The sequence below is a fragment of the Lathamus discolor genome, chromosome 1 (genome assembly GCF_037157495.1).
Source record: "Lathamus discolor isolate bLatDis1 chromosome 1, bLatDis1.hap1, whole genome shotgun sequence".
Taxonomy (NCBI): Eukaryota; Metazoa; Chordata; class Aves; order Psittaciformes; family Psittacidae; genus Lathamus; species Lathamus discolor.
The window spans coordinates 82,927,986-82,951,078 of NC_088884.1; the positions used below are offsets into that span (position 1 = coordinate 82,927,986).

Consider the following 23,093-nt stretch of genomic DNA (forward strand, 5'->3'; position numbering starts at 1 on the left):
ATGGTAACTGTTTGTTACCTGAACAGAAAAAGGTTTCTTCCCTTAAACGTCTCCCAGTTGCCTTGAAAGCACCTGTTTTCTTTCTTAAAGAAGAGCTTTGAAAAGAGTGTTGAAGTGATCTACAGACAGAAACATGCACAAGTTGGTACACAGTGTAATTATGGAGAGCACATGTTTTAATGGTGATGGCCTATTAAGTTTTATAATCTGAAATCAGTGACATTTTCAATAATTATTATTAATAGCCTAGTTTCTTACTTGTCGTATGGAGCTCCATTTAAATGGAGCTTTATGGCTTAACGAACTAAAGTAATCAGCTTCCAATGGTGTATTATATTAGCCCAAATCATAGAACAGTTGGGTTTTAAGATGTGCATACAGTCGCTGTCTTTAAGTACTTATGCTGTAAATAACGTAAAAGTAACTCTCAACACTATTTGCCTTAAATTACTCACAGGTCACTAATGGAAAGCCCCAGTGAAACCTAGATGTAGTTTTCCATAAATTAGAAGGAAAGATTGTGGCTGTGACTCTTCATTGAACCTGATATTATGTGAGCTGATGCACAGCACCTTGATGCCAGTCGAGATTTTCAGTGATTCCAGCACCTTGGGATCAAATCTCTCACCATCTAAACCTTGCATAACACCTTCTCTTGATGCTGAGCCACATCTGTAGTGCTGATGTCTTTGCTGTAAAGATTGCTGCTAGTCATCTGAGAAAATAAATGAGATTCATTTATTTTTATTATTATATTTATTATTATTATTATTAAATGAGCAACAAGAGTCATGCAGGTGAAACAGAGGCCTATGAAAAATGACTAAAGCAAAGGACAATTTAGAAGACTTCTCTCAGAAATGAGTGGTGGGCAGAAGTGCCTGTCATACCTGCTTGGGACTTGAGAACTTCATGTAGTTTTAAATTGTCTTAAGGATCCTGCAAAAGCTCTTTTGATGCTGATATGCTTTAGGGAGCTACTGAGAACAGTTTTTCTGATGAGAAAGTTGACACTTTAACAGCTTTTTTTCCTTTTTAAACTGTAATCATTCTTTTATTAAAGGCTTTCCTTAGAAACTGCTGTTGTATTTCTTAATACCCATACAGACAGCATTAGCTGGTCTCTTTTAAATAGTTTAAATGTTAAATTCAAAGTAAAAAGTTTTCTATTCTTTGGGTTTTTTGTTATGTTTGGATTTTTTAAGGACATACAACACCCAGAACACTTTTCCTAAAGCCATTGCTGGGTTAGATATAAGCAGAGACTATCCATTCAAAGAGATGATAGAGCAGAACCTTTTGTAACAATAAGTGAATTAATTCTTAAGAGGTAAGAAACTAATAGACTCTTCAAAGCCACTTTCCTCAAAGGAGTTAACAGCCGCAGGATGCATAAAAACAGATTATGTTCTTTCTTCACCCTTACTAACCTGGCATCTCTTTATTTTTTAACTTGCCCCTGTGTGTGTTTTGCACCTATTTTAAGTGATTCAAAGGTGAGCAATTCATTGAAGTAATGCATTTTCTGTCGGGCCATTATCACTTGTTTTCTCAGTGTGTTCTGCAGATCCATCTACAGAATGGATTCTGTCATTGCAAAAATCAATTGGTGTGTAAGGTGGTCAGCATTTGTCAACAACAGTTAGCACTATAGTAAATACAGAGTATAAAGAAGGTACCCAAAATATGGTTTTGTTGGTCTGTGTTTTGGTCTTTAAATAGTGCTTTGTGTTACAGGTAGTTGGTGAATGTCAAGATTTACATTCATTCTAGATATTGCTACAATGCCTGTTAGTAGATGTCTGCCTTGCACATCTGTCAATTTTGTGTCTTGACCTCTGTGTCTGTTACAAAAAAAGTATGCTGTATGCCAAATATAATCGGAGTGGGACAAGATTGTGTTTGGAAGACAAATGTCAGAGTTGAAGTGAAGGCACAGTTATCCTATCACAGTGGTTTTATAATATCTAGTAATTGATATTCTAGTAATTCTTATAGTCATACTTAAGACATACTTGTATAGATAATTTTCATCTTTTCATTTTCGTTTTCATTAAGACTACACGGAAATTCTTTATAAATAAGCTTGCAATAGGATATTGCAGGGAAGAGGAAGAAGTTTGTAGCTGCCATATGACCAGACATGTCTCCATGACTATTCTTAAGGACTTGCCACTGACTGTCAGTATTGTCCAACCTGGTCCACAAAAAGTATCCTTCTAGCTCACTGTCTTTCTTTTAGACAGGCACAAATTTCCCACTAGCTTGGAGCTGTACTACCTCCACTGCAGCTTTGAGAGGTGAGAAAAGGAAGGATTTATGTAACAGTCATATAGCTGATTGGGATAGCTGGAATTCACCTAGTCCACTCCCTACTCCAATCAAGGGTAACTTTAGAGTTAGATCAAGTTGCTCAGAGCATTTCACAATCAAGTTTTGAACATCTCAAAGGACAGAGGGTCCACTGTCCACTCTTACTGTCATTTCCTTACATCCAGTTGGAGTTTCCCTTACTGTGACTTAACAGCTGTTGACCCATGACCTTTTGCTCTGCACTTCAGAGAAGAGGCTGTTTCTGTGATCTCTACAGACCTCTAGTAGGGCAATGAAATCCCATCTTAACTTTCTCTTTTTCCAGGCTAAATAAACCATTTCCTTGTGCCTCCACTTGCGTGTAATATACTCTAGCCCCTTAGCTATCTTCACAGCCTGGTGCTGAACTAACTCCAGCCTGTTTCTCTTGCACTGGAGGGACAGAAACTGCAGTCTTCCAGAAGCAGCCACACAAGTGCCAGGTAGAGGGCAAAGTGCAGTTTCCTTAATCTGATGACTGTTCTTACTAACACAGCTCAGGATGCAATTGGCCTTAACAGTGACAAGAGCACACTGCTGACCCACATCCACATTGTCTGCTAGGACCACCAACTCCTTTTCTGTGGACTTGCCCTCTAACCTGCTCAGTCCCCAGCTCATACTGTTGTATGGAGTTACTGCATCCTAGAAGTAGGGCTCCCTATTTGTTTTGCTCAACTTCATGAAAGCTCTTTGTTAGCCCAGTCCTACAGGTTGTCTCTGTCTCCTTCCAAGGGTATCTCTGAAGCCTTGAAGCATCTCAACCCTTGTCCCGCACTTTGTGTCATTTACAAACTTGCTGAGGGTGCCTTTTCTCTTAGCGCAGGGGCTGTCAATGAAGATGCTACATAGTGACAGACTAGGTGTCAGCCCCGGGCAAATGCTTGTAGAAACAGACCCAGATAGATTCTGAACCACTGAGCACTATCCTCTGAGCCTGACTATCCAGCCAATTTTCCATAGCCCTCATGTCTAGTCCATCTGTACAATGTACTTCTGACTGTGTTAAAAGCCTTGTGAAATTCAAGGTATAAATTACATCCACTGCTCTGCCTGCATCCACACAGACACCATTTTCATCATAGAAAGTGATCATGTTGGACAGGAACAATTTTTTCCTTGGTAAATAAGTACTGGCTGTTCCTAATTGTGTTCTTATCACCTATGTGTCTGGAAATGGCTTCTTAGGGAGACTTGTGGCATAATCTTCCTAGGGACTGATGTGAGGATGGCCACCTCAGCCAGGTGTCCACCTTCCCGGTTCAGCTGTTACTGAGGAGAGCTGGGAGTTGGAGGAAAGATGGTTGGGATCCTGGAAGAGAATCTTATAACTGCAGCTGCAACAAAAGTGCAAGTATGAAAGCACATACAGTTAGCTAGGGTGGATTCAAGTGTGCAATTTCCTCATTAGTAAAGGAAATAGTCAAGATATACACTAGATATGAAGTCAACTTTAGATAGTAATTTCAAATTGAAAATGAAATATTTTCTGGGTTTACAGTCCATCTGATTTCTTTGATCACCTCTTTTCATGTACCTAGGGTGAAAACGGAAAACCTCGTGCATCAAGAATTGTGGGTTCCATTCCAAACTTGGCTTTCCTTGCTTACAGAAGTATCTGTATAAAATGAAGATCATTTTGTGACAGTGAAATGAAGGAAAGCTGGGAATTTTAATATTGGATAGTTAGAAAAATTGCCATCAACAACTGATTATTTCAGTAGAGCATTTTTTTCATTGCTAAAAGTATTATTGATCTCTGCTGTATTTTTTTTCTCCCTTTGAAAAGTACAAAGCCCTTAAATAATTTGAGTTTTCCCTTATTCCTCAGAATTGTGGCATATGACTGATAACTGCCTTTAGAACTCCTAATAGCTAAATTATAATTATTATGCAAAGACCTACAATAGACAGTTATATGGATTGTTAAATGACTTTGCCTTTTTTGCAAACCATAATCATTTTCCTTTATTAGCTGAAGGATTTCATAATTTAAGGAAGATGAGAACCTATAAGTCACACTTTCAAATAAGGAACATGGATATTGCAAACATTAAATTCTCCCATAAAAATGTTAAGGCATCATTAAACTAGGATCAGATTAATACAATTCAGTCAACTCTAGATAGATATCTCCTGTAATAGGCTGAAACAATACCTAGTGATATAGGATGTATAAGATTTTACTACAACCAATTTATAAACCTATAAAACATACAAGTATCACTCAAAGTCATCATTAATTTTGCACGCTTTGTATTAAATCAAGTGATTTTGGTAAGGAAAAATATTCCCCTCCCTTACTGTATCTCCCTTTCTATTGTTAGCTGCTATCATAGCAACTTACTTCTACCGTAAGATGAGAGATGCCTTCTGGTAGAGGTTGACCTGAGAATCTGTGCTTGATTTATCCATCTGTTTAGGTGTCTGAAAGACTTTAAAATGAGTTTTCAGGGCATAATTTAGTTCTCACTTGTACCACTGTAAATCTGGAGTCATTCTGGTTTTGTTCCAGAATAACAGCAAGCAGGATTTGACCTCAAGTTTAGTCAAATTAAAAACAAAGACCTTTATCTGTTTTACTGAGCTTGGGGAAGGAAGGGGGATTGCTGGGGAAAAAGAGCATTTGGACTAATGGCTCTGTCTGTGTTCCTTACAAAGATACAAGGTAGCTCTGTAGGTCTGGAGAAATGGCAGTTACAGACAAGCAGCAGAACCAGGGAGGCAAATGCTTTATTAATCAGTGCACTTTCCCAGTGCTTTGAGTGCATACCTGCTGTGAAGGGTGCAGTTGAGACTGAACTGGACTGCTTCTAATTTCTAACCTGCTCATTTGAATTTAGCTTAGATCAGTTTTTCACGTGATTATCAACAGGGCCCATGTGGAATATGTCTGTGTTACTTGGATGGTAATTTTGTCCCAAAGCATCACCTAGTAAGTAATTGGTACAAAACCAATCCTTTCATTTGGATTCAATGGGAAGAAAACATATGGGTTAATTGCAGGGAAGTGTTGCTGGCTACCATGTCTTCTTACTAACAATCTTCAGAGCTTCTCTTACACCAGCATCTCTGTTTCCTCTTCTGCATGTAGGCATGCGTGCTCTGTGGAAGTGCAGTTCTGATACATGGTCTGTATTATCTATGCGTCCTGTGACTTGTGCCTGACAAGTGCTAATATACACATTTCAAGTGTTGCCCTACTTTGACCTCAGTTCAGGTATACCTGTATTTGAAAATGTTAACATGGCTTTATGAAAGCAGAAAAGATGTACCATACGTGCATTTGTGTATGCATATGGAAAAAGAAGAGAGGGAAACGTATCTTCCCTGTGTTCTACTTCCCCAGACATGAATCAGTGTATTCCGTTAAAAATAGATCAGGGCATGATAACAGGATGTACTATATCTATTCTATGGATTAGTAATTAGAGTATACATACCCTCTGCTACTAAATTCATCAGTAAGATCCAGAGGCTCAAGCCTCTAGAAGAAAGAGTAACTTGTTGAGCTGAGCACAGCTGGTGTGGCTCCTAGAAACTTACAGCAGCAGTACAGACAAAGTATCTTCAGGGCACTGTTTAATGGCTAGATGGGGAAAAAATCAGTTTAACTAGTTCTGTGAAGCCAAACTGGACCATCCAGGACAGACAAATATGCTGGCTTTTTTAACATAGGCTAAACTGCATACACTGTTGTATATTCAGAGAAACACCTATATGCACAATAGTGTTTGATTATAAATCTGTGTTCATGATCAAAAGTGCAAGCAAACAGAAAGAGATTTCAAACATTATAAAAGATGAGTATAGATAAGTTCTTTTGTAAAGCTTTCCATTTGCATCTAAGTTATGTGATTTAGCTCAGTATTTGCAGTATTCCCTAAGGTCTGTATAGGACAGATCCCAGACTACCTCAGTAATTTATTGAATCATCTAATGCAATTGAATTGAGTGACAGCCAAAATTATATGTAGTTAGTAAAAAAGTTGTTGTATTTAATCATATAATTGTGCATCCATTTAGATCAGCCCAGCAATCATAAGAACCCTTATACACAAGTAGCTTTACCTATGTGACTTGTCATTAGTAAGTAGGAAGGCTCACTCAGAGGGTATTCTCATGCACAGAATTTGAAGAACTAAGCCTAACTGTGCTAGCAAGACACATTTCTAGTAATCTATTATTGTAGATGAGGATTGTGTTTAAATGAGGATTTTTTTTGCATGTAGGCATCTTGTTGCAAAGTAGAAGCCCTGGTGATACCTCATGTGGAAGAAATTATGAAGGAATTTCTCTTATCTCCTACAACTTAACTTTATAAGTACAAAAAAAGTATTAAACAATATTTCAGCTCAGGCTCCAGCCTGAACTGCCCTTTCAATATGTTCTTCCACTAAGGATTTCTGGACCTGTTAGTAAATATCAGCCAAATATGAAGTAAAGTTTCAAAATGCATTGTCTTCCTCTAAGATTAATGAAAAAGAAAAAAAAAATAATCTCTGAGTATAAGACAGAGACCAAAAATAGCACTCTTCAGTGAGAAAAAAGGCATTTACAATTCATTATACTCTATAGCAGCAGTCATCTGGTCCATTAGCAACATGCATACCCCTGGGCTTCTCATACTGTTGTTTGGATGCTGGAGTGCTGTAATAGTTGCAGATGTGATGAGAAACTGGTGTGACTGTGGCCTCACATCAGTGGTCTAAAGGAAATAGCTCATTGAACAACTTTGTTGTTTAGTTAAGCTTCCTGGTTTATGAAATGTTTTAAGATTTGACTTATTTGATGCAAAATCCTCCAGCTACAAAGAGGAGGACTTTTAACAGCAAATCAAGGCATATATGATGCACAGATTTTATAGTGTCCATTTGTAGGTAATGATCTTGGTTCATTCATATGGCTGGTAATTGCTATCAGAATAAGTCACAAAGTGAGCTATTAGCTTCACTCACACACAAATTGTTGAAAAATATCTTCCAAATCAGAAAACAACTGATCTGTTGAATCAGTTGTTGAATAGCTTGGGAGTCAAGGGACCTGATTTATCTTTCTGTTCCACCTTAGGTTTTTGGAGTTACTGTAGGCAAGCATTTAAAATATGGCTTTGCTGCAGACTGCAGTGAAACATCAAGGTCTGCTAGTTAGTTTTTAATGAGCTAGCTTGGAAGCAATCTATGGCAGTACTCACTTAACTTATCCTCAGCTTCATTTCCAGTCCATCCATTAATTTAACATGTGACAGTTGGATTTCAGGGTGTTTTGTGAAGTTCAGCAGGGATCAAATATAATCCAGCACCCTGATCAATCATATGAAATAAATTTAGCGTTAAATGACCCAATGGTCATCTCCAGTTAGATGTTAATTGTCTAACCATAGGGACTCAATTGACTTTGTAAAGTAGGACGGATGGGCTCTGTAGTGCTGAAGGTGAAGGGCAAAATAGCTAGCAAAGAGCCCCAAGAGGCCATATTTGGAACATGATTCATTTCACGTAACTTTAGAGATCCCCAACTCTAATTACCTTTAAAGTTAGTGGAGAGTTTAATGACTTTTGGAGAGCGATTCATCTGCGTTATTTGAGGCATCACTTTGAGATAAATTGTTTGGTAGAAAGGCATCTAGCTAAGATTGGAGTCTAGAAGCAGACCTCCACTGGGCCAGATGAATCCAACCTTGGCATCTTCCCAGTAAGTGACCTTGCTTATTTAAAGATTGAAGTAATGTATCTGTACTTCAGCTTACAGATACAAGAAAAAACACTCTTGCCTAACTCTGCTTTAGCTTCCGTGTCTCCTGTCATGTTCTGGGGATAATACCTTCAGGAAGCTATAGAAACAAGGTGGAGGTCAGAGGTCTAGGTGGGAAAATGATACAAGCTTTCAAGCCCGTCTTGAGGATATTAATATGCATAGATGGTATATTAACAGGAAACCTTTCAGCATCATAGATGAGATAGCTGAACTTTATTTCGGTGAAACAGCTGAGCTCAGGATTGTCAGCCGTGAGAAAAACCTTATCAACATTTGCAGTTTTATTACTAAGGATAGTTTCAAATGCAGCCTATGAAATGTCATATTGTTAAGCTCAGCATAATCGATAAGAGAATTTTACGGTATTGGAAGGCAGGAGAGGTTTTACGAGTATGATCGACGTTCTTGGGTTTATTAGCATTGATGTTTCAGCCTGAGGAGGAGAAGCCGAAAGGCTTCGTTGCTCGCCGAGGAGATGAAGTGTACGCAAAAGACCACGAGAGGGAGCTATAGGAAGCATAAAGCTGCCGGGTTCCTCGGTGAGCAGCGCTCAACTTTCAGAGGCTCACAGAACCTTTAAAATAAAGTTTATTCTGGGAGGGAATTCGCTTGAAAAGTTAGGAATCCCTACTGGGAGAAAAAAAAAAACCCAACAACAAACCCAAACCCAACAAAACAGAACCAAAACCAGCAAGCTCAAACAAACAAACAAAATGCAAAAAAAAAAACCCAAAATCACACAACAAATATCTGCTGCAAAGCCTATTTAAAAAGCTGTCTTTATTAAAACTGAAATCTTCACTAGAAACCCAAATGCCTGCAATTTTAAGGTCAATTGTTTTAATTTCTGTCTCCTTTATATTTATTTCAGATAGTAAGATTTATTACGTAATATGGCTGTGGTGCGATTTTGATGCTAAAGATGAATTTGGAAGTGTATGAGAGGACAGATGTGCTTAGATCATTTGGCTTAATCCCCACAATGAGAACCCTGTTCTCCATTTGTCTTGCTTGTACTACATATTTCTTTGTACTGTTAGAGGCCTCCACTGTAAAAACTCTTTTTTTTTTTTTTTTTTACAGAGCACTGCAGGAATTAAACACATATCTGAACTCCTTCCCAGTCTTAAAAAATGAATGCAGCAGTAAATGGCTCAGGTCATGTCAAATATATAGGGCTAAACGTGGATATTAATTATGTAACCGGAGGGATTCAATTTACTTTGTAAAGCAATTAAAAGAAGACAGAAACTTACAGTCTGTTTCTGGAAAAGAGTAATGTCTGCTTAAAAATAGCTTCCTGCCCAGGATAGCATGCTTGTCTTGCATAGTATCAACTGTCAGGCAAAAAAACCCAAGCCAAACACTTAGGCATTTACAGCTCTGCTTTTTTTTAGGGAAATATCAAACCCAAGTTTTAAAACAATAAAAGTTGGCAGCTAGGTGCCCAGATCCACATTTAGGCATGCTTTTCAAACAGGCTGAATAGCACATCACAATTTAGCTTCCTTGGTTTATTGCACATGGGCAGGTTTAGACTGTTAAGAGGCTGGTGTTCCTGTGGCCAGGTTTAAGGAGGTGTAGAGTGTTCATTTTTTTAAATATAGAGTACAGCTTCATATTGCTCTGGATTATTCTGGTAGCCTGGTAGTCTGCTTGTAGTTTGTTTGGTTTGTGTTCATTTTATTTTTTTTTTTTAATGTCTTTTTTGCCTCAGAGCAGATAGGCAAGGATTCCAGTTAATCATAATAATCAGAGCTGGAGTTTGTTCCTCTGAGTAAAGGAGATCTATATGAAAACTTCATTAGCCTAAAACACCTGCTTCAGCAGACACCCTGATAGAACATTAGCTTATTCTTGGATACTTGCTACACTTTGGTTTCACTTTGAATGGTATCCATAATGCCCTTTTCTTTACAGTGTGTCCTCTGAAAAAAAACTCTTAAGTGATCTGTATTCAGCTGTCAGTGAGAACATCATACCTGTTCAGGGTGATAGCCACAGTATCCATCCCTCTCCCTGCCTCCTAGATGGACAGAACGCCAGGATCAGACATCTTCAGATATCTACTGGGGCATCATCTTCAATGCAATGTAGTCAGATAGACAGAAAGGAAAGCAACAAGATTGTCCCACATGACTCACTAGGTCTTTGCACTTCAATGTTCAACCTCGCATCATTTTAGAAATCAGCTTCTAGCAATGGGCTAAAAAACCTGCAGTAGTTTCTTTTGTCCTCAGAGTATGTTACAGCATCAAAACTTCTGATTTGCCTTTTTTGTTGCTATCCTGATTTAAATATATTAGAACCAGCATGTTTGGTTTGTCTACTCAATGCTGTATGTAATTACTCCTTCTCCAGGACTATCATGCTTTAAGTTTTACTGTGACATTTTCCCCTCTGCCCTGTTTTGAATGTGACTGTAGTGGGATTTACAAAAAGAAATAGTTTAACGCATAGATGTAAAAGCAGGAAAAGGAGCTGAGGTAGTGTTTGTCTTGTTTATTTCAAAACTATAGTGAGAAAGAGCTTCAAAAAACACCCGAAAGCTCTCTGAGACAGCATTTGGGACCCAGAGGCTATTACCTTTATACTTCAGTAGAATCGCTCTGCTTTTATGTCACCGTTTCTAAAGTAAAAACAAGCTGAAGACGGGGAAAAGAACATCAATTCTGAGCGCCTTTCTCAGGCAAAATTTTACTGAAGCTAGAAAGTTCATATAAACAAGGACTTCTAGATATGACAGCAGGAAACTTTTAACTCCTGTACAACGATTTCAAAATATTTTAGTGAGAAAAGATGGGATTATATGCTGAAGCAATCTGTGGCAAAATAAGTAACTCCATTTCCACTCCCTTTAATGAGTTCAATATGCTCTAGGTGATGTCACTGTCAAGGGTGAGCATCAGACACCACTTACATCATTTACTTTGCTACATTTTCAAATGTGTCTGAGCAATTAAGATATTACCTTTTGTGTTACAACCCCAAGAATACTTAGCAATATATCAGCAATCACCATCATTTAAGTATCTTACTTTTAAGAGCCCTGTTAAAAAATGCTAAAATACACTTAGAAAGAGAGAATATATATCTATCTGCTTTAAAATTTAATTCCTTCTCAAATTCTGCACTCTTATTCATCTGCATTTACTGGCAATAAAAGGCAAGTGAAATCCTTACCCTAAGAACATCAACTTAACGTCTGTTCTGGGTGCTTTAGTATGCTTAAGTCCAAATGCATCCTGCAGTTGTTTCAGCTTGTTTCAAGTGAGGGCAGCCTATCTTGTGGGCCAGAAAGTAGCTGGCCTGCGTTCCAACACTTACCCCATCTAGACAAAAAGGAAAGGAAACTGGGGGGTATACTGCAGATTCTACCTGTCCGGAAGTCCATATTCCCATGAATAGAAGCAAATCAAAACTAATCAGCTGCTCTGTTACTATCTCATTTTTAAAGGATAATGAATTTCTTAAAAGTACTCTACTGTTCACTGGATAAAGGTACATGAAGGCTTCTTCACTGTGTACAGGAAACACAGCTAGAGGCTCTTTTCTGTGCAAGTGTCTGATTCCCAGATTTCCTTTTGTAATTTGAATTCCAGATCTGCGTGGTGCTTTACTTTTACAGCAGTCAAAACAGGAAGTCTGTAGCTTGATGCCACAGTAAAAGGAAAAAAAAAAAAAGAAAGAAAAAGGCATTAATACATCCATCTTATATCCAGTTTATTTAATACCATAGCAGTAAATACAGTTAAGAGTTCTCAAATCTGGCAATGGTAGAGCTGGTAAGATACAGCTACCTGACAGATCAGTCTTATCAGTAGTTCTAGAATTCTGTGTGTGCTGGAAAGCTGAAGGGTGTACATGAGTAGTTTTCAAGTTCAACTTCACAGATATTGTTAACAGTTAAATATATTACTCCTGACATGGCAGAGCAGCATATGCATAGAAATAAAGCAACACTGTGCCTGTCAACACTGAGAATTATATTCCAATATTGGTAGTCTTCAAACAAGTGAAATAAACAGTATCTTTTCCTTAAAAAAGGAAGTGATCTTTGGTCAACATTTATAAAACTAAAGCACATTTTAATAACAGTAATGCTAAGATTATACAGGTTTTTCGTATTATCTTAATGGGGTGGACATTTGAAAATTGGTATTCTGCTGTGACTGATCAGGTAATGCTACAAATTTCAATGCAAGTAAAATTTTAGAGCACAGGTAGGCTTCAACTCAGCAGCTTCCAAAGACTGGATCTCAGCTGTCCTGTGAAATGGTTGGGAAGCAGTAATTCATCTTCAGAGCATTTGTCTTCCCTTTCATAATTTCTGTACAATCACAACATTTCCAAACAAACTGGGCTAAGCCCTTATTTAGTTGCCTACAGTAAGAGCTCTGAATGTCACTTGACTACATATTTAGACCAGTCTTGATGTGTAATATCTGCATTTGAAAAGTGTAGCTAACATATTCCTTAGTGCTCTCTCAAATGGCATTTCAATACCATAGTGATGACTTGTTGTAAAGACATTGGTCCTTACAAAATATGCAATTTAGGAGCACAAGTCTTACCAGCAGGCTGACCTTTAAATCCAGGCAGACATTCTAAAGAACTTGTGCTCTTTACCAGTCCATGTGCTTTTCAAACCTCCACTCCCATCTAAAACTGAGTAGGCACAGACACATTTTTGCAGCCCATGAAAACTGGTCTGTGAAAGGGATCAGCACAAGATGTTACCCTCGCCTTAACGCTGGCCCTAGCCATAAAATTATTCCACTAAACAATGACCTTGCCAAAACAGTCTGATGCTCACTGACTAACATTTCACTAACTTCTCAGTTCCCACCCTGCTCAACCCTCTCTTCTTTCTTTCATCACTCAAAATGAAAAAAAACACCAGAAAACCCAAACAAGCCACCAAACCTGAAACAGGAGACAACAGTGCTTTGTTTTTCTGCTTGCCTACTTCTGGTGCCTTTGCAGGTAAATACCCTTGTAGATTTGGTGTCTAAGCATTTAATTCATATGAACTTTAGCAGGTGTTAGGCACCTTTAAGCACACAAGGATCCAACCCGTCGTTCCTTCAGTTAAATACATTATTACATGAAGCAGCAGTATTTTGCTTTAGGGTAAGTGTTCTTACATAAAAAAACCCAACCACGTCTCAGAATTCTGAAGTGATATTTTAATCAGCAAGGCCGAGTTTGTTGGAAATAACTTTTCATTCTTCAGTTGCACCTAGAAGCCCTATCCATGACCATGCTGGTGTTTAATAAATACAGACTAAAACTCTCCTCTGAGAATTTAAGATAAAGGATGAGAGGAGCAGCTTAGTGACAAAGCCCTAACACAGTAAATCTGTAGTAGAACTGGAAATAGAAGGTCAGGTCTTCAAAGTCTAGACCATGTCCACTTGACCTTACTATATCCTGCCTTTGGTTTCTCTGTCTTGCTCCTCCAGACACTGACCTTTGGAGGAAACTGAATTCCAAAAACTGTGTTCCATTATTTCATCTTGTTCCTACCTCAAAAGTAACCCAAATTTTACACAGATTTCCTTCTCTTTCCAAACACATTGTTGATTAACTTGGCCATTGACTTTGATCCGCTTGGTCGTCTCTTTTCCTTCACTTTGAAATTTGATGTGATAGTCCTCAGGACTTTCATGAACATTGCCACAACTTCCTGACAATGTTCTGCTGCAGACAGTTCACAGAATTGGCACTTGTTATCTGTTGCCAGCTTCTGTCCTTCATCCCAGCCAACTTCCCTCATGTGGCATAAATCTTGTTTATTACCAACCAAAAATACTGATGACTCAGCCATTCTGAAAAAAAAAAAGTCCAATTAAAGATATGTTACAATGCTGTGCTATATGCTGTACTATATAGATTGTGTATGAAAAGTGTGTATGGTCAGCATAATAGGCGTTTAAAAAAACAAACAAACAAACAAATGAGAACAAGACAAATCCCTAGCCTTGCCAGGTGGAATTATAGTTTTCCATTTGCCATAGTCACATGTCAAGATTTTCCAGACAAGCTATTCTCCATCAGTAAGTTTTCATTCTGGTTTCTGTACTCAGTGAATTTATGTATTTTTCAGCCACTGTGGTTTTCATCCTCTGTACTGCTAGGTATATTTTCAGCTCCTGGACTTCATGAAGCAGCAAGCTGATCATTATCTCCATTTGTAGATAACAGAATATAGTCAAAGAGATGCATCCAGATGCACAAGAAAACTTTTTATTCTTATTTCTTTTCACTCCGCTTCTGATAAATGTGAACAAAATCCTTTCTTTATATTTGGGAAGCACCTCAGCTGACTGATGCAGTAATAAATACCACCACATGTGCTCAGGCTTGCAGTTTCAGTGGTTCTTTTTGAAAGTAAGTGGTTTGTTTCTTACCATATGGTCATCCATGTGCACAAATAATGTTGGGGTCACTGCTAAAGACAGTTTAGGAGACATTCATGGTATTAGATTAATTTATTGTGGGAAGAACTTTCTTCAGCCCCCACATTGGTGCATCTCTATTGGTGACAGAGTGGGTGAGTAAAAGCATAGACTTGACTGTGCTGCTTTTTACCCATCCATGTAAATCACAGCAGAGAGATTTATGGCAGTTATTTAAATAGTAGTGCTATAAGAAATAAGAACAAAAATCCCGATGTACTTGGCTTTGGATACAGTGAAATAGATTGCAATTTGCAACAGTGTACCTTTCGGTACATTATTGTTGATACTGTGTTATGCCACTTGGATGCTGCTGGATTTTAATTGTTGGTAGGATGCCTACAGCTCACAGACAAGTTCTCAGCTTTTTTGTTTGTTTGCTGAGGGAAAAAAATAAAAATAAAAATAAGGCCACTTACTTTTTACAAGCTCCTATGTGAGACTCTCGGATCCTGTACAGCAATGCTTTTGCAAATGCAAATGATGCTCTGTCACTGATGTCGTAAACAATGATAAATCCATCAGCCCAGTGGAGCTCATCTGTGAGGGACAGCTTCCCCCGTTGTGGCTGAAAGAAGTTCAAGTCCACATGCAAAACAATGTTACTGTTGTCACTTCAGAACATTTTCTTTTTTGGTCACTGTGAATGTGAGAATGTTGTACCTTTTATTGCAAAAGATATTAATAGGTCTAGGTGCTGGCTTTGAATTCAGGTGAGTTCTGCTCCAAAAGCCTAATAAATAACCAGCACTACAGATGGCACTTTCGATCACTGACAAGTTCATTACAGAAAAGTTCGTTTAAGCATTAAAACTTCATAACCTGTACAGCCATCACTTATGCTGAATATTTTGTAGTTACATGAGAATGAAAAATACAGGAGCCATCAATATTTGTGCAGTTTCTTGTTACAGCTCTGTTTTGCATGTTTGTAATAGTCTGACTACAGTAACCTTTCATTTTGTTTGTTTCTTCATCCGTTTTGTTTCCTCCTTGCTTTGTTCAAGTCTGAAACGCTGCTTACCCGTAGGATAAATTTCTAAAGAGCTAAGAAAAAGATTTGCTTTCAATGTGCAGTTGACATTTAAGAAAACTTGTGACAAGTCACTCAGGTGATAAGGGGGTTAATTGTCCAATCACCCCAAGGAACTTGGGGTGAAGTCTCTTCATCCCTAGGAACTGTTACACTTATGATTTCTAGAAAACAACAGCTGCAAACTGTCCCATTAAGCTAAGGAACGAAATTTCAAAAAGATTTTAAAATAGCCTATCCCTGCAGATAATTTGGCAATGCCTAGAAAGACCATGTGATGCAAGATGGGTAAAAAACTGGAAGTTTACCAGGATACAAAAAAACCCAACCCAAACAACCCTTGACTTTTGTTCTGGAAACCCCACCTTGAATTGCAATTTGAACACCGTTTAAGTTATTCTCTCACTAGTTTAGTGGTTTGCTATGTACCATGTATAATCTCCACTGACTTCCCACCCTAGTTGCCTTAATTAGCTCAGGATCTGAGCAGCACAGTAGCATCATAAGCTGGACAGGGAAGGCTTTAACTTCTCGTGAGGAATGGAATGCTGGCAGCGAAAGGGGATGCATTAGAATGATGAGATGAAACAAGCTTCCAGAACTGAAGACTTCAGTATCTTGAATCCAGCAGGTTTTTTTAATGTTGCGGTGACTGTGCAGCAGGTTTAGGGGCAGGAAAGATGACTTGTGTGTGTCACAGCTGTTTCACAGACAGATGAAGGGACAGCGAGCTTTGCAGGGACCCAGCTATTAGAGAGAAAACTCGGAGAGCAAGAAGGCTTCAGGAAGCAGAAGCAAAAATGGCAACTCTTCCTTGCGCAGTCTGGCCTCCTTGGGACTTGCTTTTCTTTCCCAGCTACCATGGGATACACGACCTCTGTACTCCATCCATCTCTTTCTAGAATCAGCAGTCCTATCAGACAAAAAGCAGTACTACACTCTTATTTGCTACCTACTTCTCTGCAGGCACTTAGAAGTCATGAAGAAAGCAGCAAACAGCTAAAGTTAGGCCTCATTCCTAAGGAGGAACTGTACAGGACAGCTCAAGAGTGCTGGGAACAGGGGTTGCCCTTAACACAGCTGATCTCTGGTCTACTTAAAAGGAAAAAGGGAGCCCAAACTGTAGCAACCAAAGCCTCTACCCATAATGTCATGTAATCTGCTTTCCACTAGCTGCCAGTCTCACTGTTTCTAGTATCTTAATAAAGAGTTGTTCATAGGCCACAAGATTTAATATGTGTCATGGTTTAAGCACAGCTTCCATGGTAAGGCTTAGGAAAGGGGACCAAGACAGATGGAAGCAAATCCACAGTACATTCTGACAGATTGTATGGCAAGGGCGGACTCCATGATGTTACATGGCACAGGGGCTATTTCAGGATCCTCAGTGCCCTGGGACAAGCAATCCTATTGCTTGTCTGTGGGAAGGCCGATTGTTTCTGGTGGTTCGTTTTACATGGGTTAAGTTTTAAGTCCTTGAATTTAAGCCTGGGTCAAACTTTCAGTGCTTTGGCTTTAGCAGTTATTATGCTAGTCGATATGAGGCAGTATCACTGCCCAGAAGGGAACCTCACATGCTAATGTGATTAGCCAGACCGACCTACATAGGCCTGCATGTGTTACACAGTACCTAAGTTTCTCTATTCCTCTTACAGCAAGAAAGAATACAAAAATCTTTATTTCAAAGCTGCTTACTAGGATCAAAGTTAAGCTTTCACACATGCAAGCCTGCATTATGGCTTTCCTTGGACTGGTTCTGTGAATACAAGTCTTACATCCAGGCCAGTCTGCTTTGACCATTTCTGTGGGCATTTAATAAATTGCCTGCTTTATAAGCTAAATTTCATCCTTTTAGGGTATTTGAGAAAACTGCACATAACCCTGTAACTTACCTCTGTGTTTACTTATATAAGACAGAACTGGGAAAAGTTATTTGTTAGTAGTACTCCAAAAATCAAAAGCGTTTACAGAAAAAATAAGCAATTAAGGGCTTCTTCCATGAAATAGGAAAGTACTCAGCAGTTCTCAGCCACAGCAACTATCAAATTTCATAGAATCATAGAACAGAATCATAGAACAGTTAGGGTTGGAAAAGACCTCAAGATCATCTAGTTCCAACCCCCCTGCCATGGGCAGGGACACCTCACACTAAACCATGTCACCCAAGGCTCTGTCCAACCTGGCCTTGAACACTGCCAGGGATGGAGCATTCACAGCTTCCCTAGGCAACCCATTCCAGTGCCTCACCACCCTTAAAGAATTTCTTCCTTATATCCAATCTAAACTTCCCCTGTTTAAGTTTTAACCTCTTACTCCTTGTCCTTTCACTACAGTCCCTAATGAGGAAGCCCTCCCCAGCACCCTTATAGGGCCCCCTTCAGGTACTGGAAGGCTGCTATGAGGTCTCCACACAGCCTTCTTTTCTCCAGGCTGAACAGCCCCAACTTCCTCAGCCTGTCTTCATACGGGGGGTGCTCCAGTCCCCTGATCATCCTCATGGCCCTCCTCTGGACTTGTTCCAACAGTTCCATGTCCTTTTTATGTTGAGAACACCAGAACTGCACACAATACTCCAGGTGAGGTCTCATGAGAGCAGAGTAGAGGGGCAGGATCACCTCCTTCAACCTGCTGGTCACACTCCTTTTGATGCAGCCCAGGATATGGTTGGCTTTCTGGGCTGCAAGCACACACTGAAGCTGGCTCACGTTAAGTTTCTCATTGACCAGCACCCCCAAGTCCTTCTCCGCAGGGCTGCTCTTGATCTCTTCTCTGCCCAGCCTGTAGCTGTGCCTGGGATTGCTCCAACACAGCTGTAGGACCTTGCACATTTCAGTCTTTATCAGAAAAGCAATCAGAGATTCTAAGAACAGACAAAAAGTTTGTAACACACATATGCCCCTCCTGACACTTTTTGCCATTTAACAGGTAAAATGAAGAACAGCCTGTCTTTGCTACCGAAAATTCTTACCTGTGAACAAGGGTCATAAATTTCTAAGTGTATCTGCCTCCCGTCCAGGCATAAGTGTTTAGTGTAGATGCATTCTAAAAGACATAGGATGCAAAGAAAACCAGCATTAGTGACTGGGAATGGTGATGAAAAGGCAGGAAAAGTGAGATTGGGTAATACTGAGGGTTCCTTGAGGTCCTTTCCAACCCTAACTATTCTATGATTCTATTGTCTAGGTTTTCAAGGAGTCTGGGTGGTTTTTGGTGGTTTATTTTTGGTGGCTTATTTTTGGTGGGTTTTGCTTGGTGGTTTCCTTTGATTTATTTTTTGTTTGTTTTGTGGTGGCATTTTTTTGTCAGGTTTGTTTCCAGTGTGTATTTAAAACAATTTCATTTTCAACACCCAAACTGCCCAGCCCCTTAAGCTGACCACCACCATGTCACTATAGTATTCCATCAAAATGTTGATGTAAATGAATACTTTCAGATCCTAGTTTTCCTCTTCCAAAATCTAAGTCAAGTGGATGTACAACATTTAGAATCAGCTAAATGCTGATGATTTCTCAGCTTGATACCAAGGCTCAGTGTTATGAAAGTAGTAAAGCAGGCTATGTGTAAGTTCTGATTCTGTACAAAAATCATTATTTAATAATAATGTTTTTTTACCGTGAAGTCTGGCACTTTAAGAGTTTTCATAACAGGTAGCATTAAACCAATAGTATTTACAGGATCATGTCCTTAGACCAGATCCTACGATATATCTGTATTGTCACTTCTCAGATTTGGGACTTTGCAAGAACACTAGCAACCCTTGGAATTCTACTTGCAGACAGACTGTTACTATTATTTTAAGCAGATTTTTCTAAGCAAGTGTAACCAACTTGTGTTCATGGCACTAGTCATCAATAGGCCGTCTACAGTGTAATTTCTTAGAGTTACTGAACTACAAAGACAAGAACTGGTTTTGGCACTACTGAAAATACACTTCAAACTGTGTATTAAGTGCATAGATAAGGTCTCCCATCTCTGGATTTAGCATCTTCAGTACCACGCTCATCTTAAGCGTTCTCCATGCGCGTCAAAAGAGTTGATGGTGAACTACCAGTCCAAAGCATCTCAGGGTATTAAAATATGCAGCCTCTTGGTGGTTTCCATAATTAAATTTTTAATACATTACTTTGACTCCACTAACAGTAGGAGGCTCTTTATTTTATCACCCATATTCCCACTTTACTCCCCCTTTCTCCTCTCTAGAAACAGATCTAAACTTATATTCCAACAACCATTTGTTAACAAATGAAAATGCTTTGGGAGTTTTACATGCGTTTTCTGAGACTTGCAGTATTGTAAGATCAGAACAAGGAAACCTGTTTTTAGTTTAGATTACTTAAAACACAGAAAGCACTACATAACTTTATAACTTACACGTGACAGCTTAGAACTGGATAAGCTATCTGGGACACAAACTGCCCTTTCAGTCTGCGTTTGTATAGTAACAAGTATCAGTAGAGCATTTATGCACAACTATAACTCCACTTTCAGAATAAGTTCATCTGGGTATTTTCAATGCATTTCAGCTTAGTACTTCTATTTTACATCGGAAACTACTCTTTTCGTAAAAAAGTGGTTTTGGAAAGACCCCTCCCCTTTAGCAGGGAAAGTGAGGCAGCCAGCAATCTCCATGCCCTGTTAAGTTTTGGGATTTCTCATGCCCCAGAAGCTGGAGTGGCAGACTTCCAAAGGTGTATCAGTTAAAATAGTGCTTCCACCCAGGATGTGAAAGTTCAAATCTCCCCAGACCTCAGAAATGTCTTACGGATCAGTGTATTTGTTTTGGCATGAATGAGAAATTCTATGCTCAGCATGGCAAGGCTTTCCACAAAGCTATCAAATCAGTCCACTCCTGCAAAATCAGTGGGCTTTGCATTATGCTTTGATTAACCAGTAGTGCCTGATAAACAATCAGTTTCACCTCTCCTCTGGAGCTGAGAAGATACGCAATAGAACAGGTATTGGGGCTGTTTGGGTTTTTCTTTTTTTTTTTTTTTTTTTCCAGTCTATTTCTTTACTCTGTTCTTCATCTCCTCTCAGATTGAGTTTACTATAATCTACCCACGCTTCGCACATGCAGCCTCGTTATCTTTCCTTCCTAAATCCATCCACAATTGCTTGGTGACAAACCACCGCATCAGCCCCCTTGTACTTACTGGAGTTTTAAGTGATCTCTCCAGATACCTGGCTAGCCTTTTTCTCGCCTTCAAGCTCACACTTCATCAGGAACTATCACTGATAAGCAAGAAGAAACTTAAACGTTTCCGAGAAGTTCTGTGGAACTGCGTTTCTACCTGATTCCTTGTTCAAGTAAGTGTTTGAAGCGTCGCATTTTGCCTTCCCCCCCTGCACAGCCCTGCCTGGAGGCCCCACACGGCACCACCCGCTCCCGCCGCCCCGTCCCCAGAGGCTCACCGGAGCTGGACGCGTACTCCCCGATGAACCGCCGTGTCAGAAACCGCACCGCCAGCGCTGCGGAAGGGAGGGAAGCACACGCCACGTTTAACGGGGTCCCTCCCGCCCACCGCACACAAACTCGAGGTACGGTCAGGCTGGGGCCACCCTCCTCCCCGCCTTACCCGACTTGCCGGCTCCGCTGCCGCCCAGCACGGCCAACTTCACTTCGGTCATACCGCCACCAGGCCACGCACCGCCGCCTCCATTTCTTTATAGCCGCCTGGCTAAGGAGCGCAGCTCCTCCGGTGACACCGCCCAGCAGCCCGCCTTCGCCCCACTCCCCCCACCGTTCCCCGGCCGCTTTCCCCGCCCCGCCGGCGAGGCCGGTAGGTACAGCTGCCTGCGGGGGTCGGTAGTTTTCATCCTCTCCGACAGACATCCTCCTCCTCCCTCCCACAGCCTTCTTCTCCACCGCAGCAACTTTGTTCAGGCAGCATTGCTGCTGCCCATCCCGGTCCTTTGCGCTGGCGCGTTCCTCGCTTTCTCTTCTTTCCTGCTCTTCTTTCCTGCTCTTCTTTCTGGCTCCTCTTCTTCTTCCTTCTCTTCTTTTCCCCCCTCCGCCCCAGGCCTCACAGTGCACAAAGCATTTTTAGAAACTGGGGCAACAGGGGAAAAGAAGGAAGAGACATTCCTTAGCTGGGCACTGTGTTTGTTTATTTATGCTGTTTGTTTGCAGGCTGTCATAATTTTGTAGCAGGAATGTGAAAGTGAAGAAACTAAAGTGATTCTTTCTTTCTATTTTAAATGTTTTGAAGTAACTTGCTAGAAGAAGTGTTTCGTGCTTCTGTGGTGTTCTCCACCCCAGGTTTCAAAACCAATCACTAAACCTCTGATCCTGCGTCTTGGTGGATGGTGCTTAGCTGAGGCTTACAACGCTTCCCTGAAGCTGGAAAATATGACAGATGTGGTAGGTGAGGGACAAAGGGCTAAACCTGCAGAACAGACAGCCTGCACCTACTGCACGTCTGATGTCATTAGAAGGCTCCTCAAGTGCTCCCTAATGGCTGCTGAGCTCTGAAAGTGCATAAAATACTTGGGTGCATAGATCTAGTTAGTCCACTGCTGAACAAAATAATGCTCCAGCATCCAAGTTACACTTGTGTAACTCTGTTCATATTTATTTTATTTGTTTATATAACTGGAATACTTAATTCTGGTATTTTTACTGTCTTCTGGTGCAACTGTTGCATATTGTATAAATTCTTCAATAAAGCACTACTTTGGTATGCTTGCTAGTGGGTATTACAGATACAACAGATTTACCTGAGCTCAAAAAAAAAAAAAAAAAGAAGAAGCAGACAAGGTACTTGAATGCGTGTTTGTTATAGCTGAAGGAAGTGCTTAGCGGAGGAAAATATATTTAATAATAAACATGTAGGCACAACTTGGCTCCAAGGTCCCTGACTTACAAGTATCTAATGGGTTTTTTGGTAGTTTGCTGCTGCTGCTCACTTACAAGAAAAGTTATGTTTTAAAAAGAACTTTAGTTATTTTAGTTTAGTTTTTTTTTTAGTTCTGACCTTTTATGGCTATTTTAACATTAGTTTTTGAAGTAGTGTGGTGCCGAGATGACTAGGCTGGAGTCAATATTTGTATAACTGGCACAATCTAGTATTTTACTATTTCACATACATTGAAGCCACTGCAATAGAAAATCTAAAACTTATCCGTGTGCACCATTATGAATGCTGCAACTTTTGCAGGCAAATAAATGGTTCTGGTGTTTCTTTTAAGCAGAAGTGTGATGTTTGAACCTGTCTCACAGCTTGGGAACATACTTTAGTTTCTGTTGGAGTACGTGCAGATTATGACTATGCCATGGAAAGGGTGATTAAGGCAGTTTTAACCCTATAAACAGGCCATGGTACAGGAGAACAGAAGTTAACTCCCAAGAAGGATTTGGCTCAAGATGTGCTTCTCAGGTTGGCTTTTTCTCCTCCCTAATTTTTTTTTTGCACTGCTTATTCATGGCAATGTTGGCCTCCTTCCCACCCTTGTGGCAGGGTGGGCCAGCACAACTCTTTGTAATGTCTGTT

General features: G+C 39.9%; 1 protein-coding gene across 1 annotated transcript; it reads right to left on the reverse strand.

Moving 5' to 3' along the window:
• Positions 1 to 11,811: 11,811 nt before the first annotated feature.
• Positions 11,812 to 21,302, reverse strand: RERGL (RERG like). Its single transcript, XM_065683390.1, has 5 exons — positions 21,180 to 21,302; positions 21,016 to 21,072; positions 18,572 to 18,645; positions 14,990 to 15,138; positions 11,812 to 13,940 (listed from the first exon to the last, which is right to left on the reverse strand). The coding sequence occupies exons 1-5, from the start codon at positions 21,229 to 21,231 to the stop codon at positions 13,658 to 13,660; spliced, it is 615 nt and encodes a 204-aa protein (XP_065539462.1). The 5' UTR covers positions 21,232 to 21,302; the 3' UTR covers positions 11,812 to 13,657.
• Between the last annotated feature and the right edge of the window lie 1,791 nt (positions 21,303 to 23,093).